A 5,713-nucleotide genomic window follows, 5' to 3' on the forward strand; every position below is an offset into this window, starting at 1 on the left:
CATTCTCGCTCATACTAAGTAACGCCATCTAAAGTATATAGATAGATCGAATATTAGGTCCAACAAAACTGATATGTGCAAGTCCCACAAAATGAAAAAAAAAAATAGAATTTTTGATGTAAGTATCTTATCTATAATCTAATCTAAAATATACCTTATTAAGCAAACTAGATTTTTTACCCTTTTGGTAATTTTTATTGATTTTAAGATGGCATACCAAAAGACTCATGAACAAATCCCTATTTTGTACACCTTTTCTTCCCTTCTTGCCCCTGCCCTCCATCATCAATTAGCGTATCTTCCTTCCTTCCCCCTTGAATGATAAGATTCATCAATAGTAATTATGGTTTTCATATTTAATTCTTCAATCCCTATTGAAGAAGGACAGTTACACTAAGACCGCAATTGAAGGAGCAATTACACTGGAATTTAATTAATCAAACAAACGCAGAATGTACGTTAAACTTAATAACTTATATATCTGATTGTGAGGATGGATGTGTGTGAGCAGTTTATGGACATAAGAAATGATATGATCAGAGATGAAGATCATGGATTTGGATAGGAAAGTTAGGCGGGATCGTGAGCGTCTTGCTCGAGGACAAAATCAAGAACCTTCTAGAATCAGTGGAGGCTGTTGGGGAAGGTATTAGCAATTGGCATGTTTAAGCTCTAAGTTATGGTGTTTATAGAACATTCTCATTATTAATTTATTCCATTTTTTTTTGTACATGTGGATCTGCTTAACTTTGAGAAAACCTCTGCAATCACAAAATGAAAAAGTTTTACTTACTACCTACACAAGTAAATAAGATGGCTCTTTGTGAAGCGTTTCTAATTGCAAATCATGCTCTTGAAAAAACTCACTAGAAAATAGCATACTGGTTTATTATGCATGCCTCAGAATTTCCTCTGTGAGTACAAGGTACCACTCCCTTGTAATAAAATGTCCAGTTTCATATATCATACAAAAACATTCCATTTCCAATATGTTTTATCACATACAGGTTATATCCACACCCAAGGCTATTTCTTTCTAACGCATATATGCCTTTTTGTTCAAGGTTTTGTATAATGATAATTATTTTAAAGATATTTGAAATGTGTTTGCTGGTACTAAATACTATGACACCACGGTCCGACGCTTTTAGCGGTAACAAGCGTGCACGAACCAATCTTTTACTCTGTTTTCGCATTTTTTAAAATTACAACACGTTTGTGGGCTTTAGTATCTGTGTTATTTGAAAAATGGTGACTTGAACTACATCTTATGTTTATTTACGAACATTCGTTAACATGGCATTGTATTGAGATACATGTCATATACTGTTTGGGAAAAGAATAGGCCTTTTGTAATTACTTATGTATTTTCTTATCTTCCAAGTTTTGGTATTATGTTTGGCAACTCGAGGTCTTGATTATTAATTCTTATACAACCCCATCCAATCCTTGACTATATTGATCAAAAGCTACAAATGTAAGATATGGTAAATTATTATTATCCTAAAACATAATTTGGCATTATGCTATATAATAATTAGGAACTTTTGGTGTTAAATAGTTTGACTAATTTGTTTATTAGTGGTTTTAGAAAAAGGAGTACTCTTTGTTACCATTTAGCAGCATTTATCTTATTCACCATTCTCCATCAACAATTATTTATATTACTTAGAAAATAAATAAAGTAAAAAAAATAACACTCATTTACATTTGCAACGTTAAGCAGTGTTATGGTGCATGGTGCATTCATTGGTTTGAAAGTGCTTGGACCTTAGTCCTCTAAAGATGTTCATGGACTTCTAAAAGCTAAAACTAGAGTCCTGTCCCTGATCTTGTTGTATTTCTTGAAAATGAGTTGCTGTAAGTAAACGGTCACTTATCAGTTTAGAAATCCAGAATGGGTTGTGGTTCGTAATAGACATCATAATTGAATACTGATATCATTCGGGACACCCGCCGCAACACGCGGGCATTCTCACTATTAAATTTTACGTACTCTCCAAATATATAAATTTGTTGTACTTTTCTTTTAATCATTTTATCTTTCGAAGTTTATAAAGTGTTTGAATTTATTCATTTGCTTATCTCTTATCCTTTTAAACTGGTTTTCTTGCCGAATTCAAGCTATTCTAGGTTATTTTTTAAAGGAAAGTTCGTGTTAACATGGAAATAAAATAATAAAAATAACAAATTTCATCATATTCGATTTAAAACGTTATTAATTAACTTATATTAAACAGAACAATGTTTTTAGAAAAGAGAAACAAAAAAATACATATCGAATGTCACTTAATTAAAGAATCGGTTTAAAAGTTACCACGTAAACCAACGACTTTGTAAAATATAGTTTAATAAAAGTTGAATGATTATGTATAATATACATCACAAAAATATAAAAAACCAACGCAATTCAAAGGTTAAGAACTTGTTTAATAGATACACATACTAATAAAAACTTTAAAAATGAAATAGGTTAACCGTTAAAAGTGATGATCATGCTAGAAGGGTATGATAAATACACTTTATATATATATATATATATATAGGGGAAGGTTCATTGGGGAACACTTAAAAATTGGGGAACAGCGGGGAACCGGCTCAAACGAACTCCGATTGGACTCATTCCAGCGGCGTTGGAACCGGCTCGTCGAACCCTAACTAAGATCTTTTAACCCTAAACCCTAAATCCTAACTCCTAAACTCTAAACCCTAAAGCTAAAAAAATAAGGCTAAAACCTAAGATAAACCGTACAATCTAAACTATAAACTCTAAAAACTAAACCCTAAAGGCTAAACCCTAAGCTAAACCCTAAAGCTAAACCCTAAACTCTAAAGCTAAACCCTAAACACTAAATCTAAACCCTAAAGCTAAACCCTAAAGCTAAACCCTAAAGCTAAACCCTAAAGAAAAACCCTAAAAGCCAAACCCTAATATATTTAGGGTTTAGGGGTTATGATTTAGGGTTCAGGGTTAAAAGATCCTAGTTAGGGTTCGACGAGCCGGTTCCAACGCAACTGGAATGAGTCCAATCGGAGTTCGTTTGAGTCGGTTCCCCGCTGTTCCCCACTTTTTAAGTGTTCCCCAATGAACCTCACACTATATATATATATATATATATATATAGGTAGAGGATCCTGTAAAAAGTGCTCAAAGTGTAAGAAGTGTGAGAAGTGTATTATAACACTATATATAATACTATATAACACCATATAAACACCGTATAACAATATATAACACCATATAATACCATATAACACTTTGTAACACTATATATCATTATATAAAAAATATAACACTATAGATTGTCTGATAGCATGTCTATGATAGATGTATAGTGTTATATTTGTTATATAATGATATATAATGTTACATAGTGTTATATGGTATTATATGGTGTTACATATTGTTATACGGTGTTTATATGGTGTTATATAGTATTATATATAGTGTTATAATACACTTCTCACACTTCTCACGCTTTAGGCCCTTTTTACACTATCCTTACCCTATATATATATATATATATATATATATATATATATATATATATATATATAAAGCCAGCAAGAAGCTCGAATATAACAATGAAAACGAAAACAAAATCACAACAGAACGTTACAATAACTAGGCCATAACCTCAAACATTTTCCTCATGGGGCGGAGATGGTCGGAAGTGTGTCAGGAGTAATTCTAGCATGTGAATACCAAACGGCACAATTAACAGAAAATGTCCTTCCAGACTGTTTTCTTGATTTGCAACAACACTCACTGAGCTGCTTAATTCCATCAGATAAACATTTCTTGCAGATCACATCTGATATATTATAGGAGCACAATGCATGGTCCCATATAAATTCTGGGGATGTGGCCCATAAAGTACAGACCCATACCCGTAACGCTCTAAGTTTTTAACTTCGGTTGCCTTTTCCATTATTGTATTTGCCAGATTATTCCACGCCTTCTCCAACTCACCAGCAGTAGCATTACCCGGACCTGGTGGGGCATTGAATTGAACCCAAGCCCATTCGGCTAGATTTCCTTGATTTGGATGATCTGCATAACGAACCATGCAATAAAAGTGCGGAAAGATTGACCAAGTCGCACCCTCCTTTTGTTTCGGGCAGTCTTTCTTAAGAAAATCGATGGTATCTTTGACACACTCCCGACACTCTTCCATTTTCTCTTTGGGGGGACAAAGAGCATGGGCCCAAATTCCACCATTATTGCTCCTTTGAGCACCAGTGAATGGAAGTCGAAAGCTTTTGTAGAGTTCATCAAGTGCGACATCTCGTGATTTTAGTAGCACATTTGAATTCAGATCACCATTTTTACTACATTTAGAACCATGTTGATCCGGAGGTCTGAGCAGATTAACACCATTGATGATTGCTTGAAGGAACATGAGCGAAACTAGAAATTTGGTTTCCATTTGTGGTTGGAAATTTTTGATATTTTCCCAATCTATAAACCTTGAAGGGGAATGGTCCCAAATCGACCATCACCCGCATCAAACAAACCCCCGCCAGTAAATGAACCGCACCCATGCGGTCACATCCTTCGAATCCAATCGGTCTGAGGATGAGAAGCCTTGCCTTGAGCATAGAAGAAGATGAACATATCCGTGCGGCTGGCACCGCACCATATGGGCATTTTCGTGACGACAAGGGATGCAGGCAAATAAGTCTACGCGTACGACGATGCGGCCAGCACCGCATCTAGCGTATTTCTTGATCACAAGTAGGAGACGCGATAACCTCAGACGTTACCGCATGCAGCGATGCGGCCTGCACCGCATCCTATGCATTCAACAAGTAGGACTGACACCACAGTGCAAGTGGCTCCGATGGCAGTAACCTGTCAGAGCTACGTAAGCAATGGACTGACGTGGCGTAACCTCCACAACCGACAAGCCTGACACACCTGCAAGGGTGCAGCACGTCGTGAGTCCATCCATCAATCTCCTCCTTCACTCCTCGGCTATAAATGCCGACCCCAAACCAGGTTTGAGGTATCTCTTCACAACTCTCTCACTACTACTACTATCTTACTTTGCTTCCCAAGCAAACTACTGATTCTCACGCCGGAGAGTGGTAACAAGGAGCACCCCCCACCCCCTCCTCCTTGTTACGAGTCACGGTTTGTTTCCTTGTGCAGGAGATCAACCACCGGTGATCCAGCTAGCGATCCTCGAGAGGAAGGGATTAACTCTTCTTGACGAGACCAATGTGTTAACCCTGCCCGGTTAACCATTGTTTCATCAAACCTATATATAGATGAACATGTATACGGTTCTAATTTATAGACATGTAATAAACTAGAGTTCTAGTTCTATACATATGTTTCACTAAAATCTAATTGATCTGTTATTCAAAAAATTGGTCATGTTAAATGTTCCCTCCTCAACGAATAAAATTTCTCATCTCTTGTCTTAATAAACTAAAACTGATATGATATATCTTATAACCTAACTAAAAGTAGGTTTTATTGATGTCATCATACTTTTAATTACACTTAATACATACCACAATAAAGATATCGTGGTAAATGTTCCCTCCTTAACGAATGAAATCTCTCATCTCTTGCCTTAATAAACTAGAACTGATATGATATATCCTATAACCTAACTAAAATTAGGTTTTATTGATGTCGGCATACTTTTAATTACACTTAGTACATACCACAATAAGGAGATGATGTTAAGTGTTCCCTCCT

At 35.7% G+C, this 5,713-nt stretch overlaps 1 protein-coding gene across 1 annotated transcript; it reads right to left on the reverse strand.

Moving 5' to 3' along the window:
- Positions 1 to 3,809: 3,809 nt before the first annotated feature.
- On the reverse strand, positions 3,810 to 4,430 carry LOC110901559 (cysteine-rich receptor-like protein kinase 11). Its single transcript, XM_022148378.1, has one exon. The coding sequence runs from the start codon at positions 4,428 to 4,430 to the stop codon at positions 3,810 to 3,812; it is 621 nt and encodes a 206-aa protein (XP_022004070.1).
- Between the last annotated feature and the right edge of the window lie 1,283 nt (positions 4,431 to 5,713).

The sequence above is a fragment of the Helianthus annuus genome, chromosome 13 (genome assembly GCF_002127325.2).
Source record: "Helianthus annuus cultivar XRQ/B chromosome 13, HanXRQr2.0-SUNRISE, whole genome shotgun sequence".
Lineage (NCBI taxonomy): Eukaryota > Viridiplantae > Streptophyta > Magnoliopsida > Asterales > Asteraceae > Helianthus > Helianthus annuus.

What these genes read in the sequence shown, in the direction of transcription:
- LOC110901559 (XM_022148378.1), bottom strand. Translation starts at nt 4,430, where the DNA reads ATGGAAACCAAATTTCTAGTTTCGCTCATGTTCCTTCAAGCAATCATC.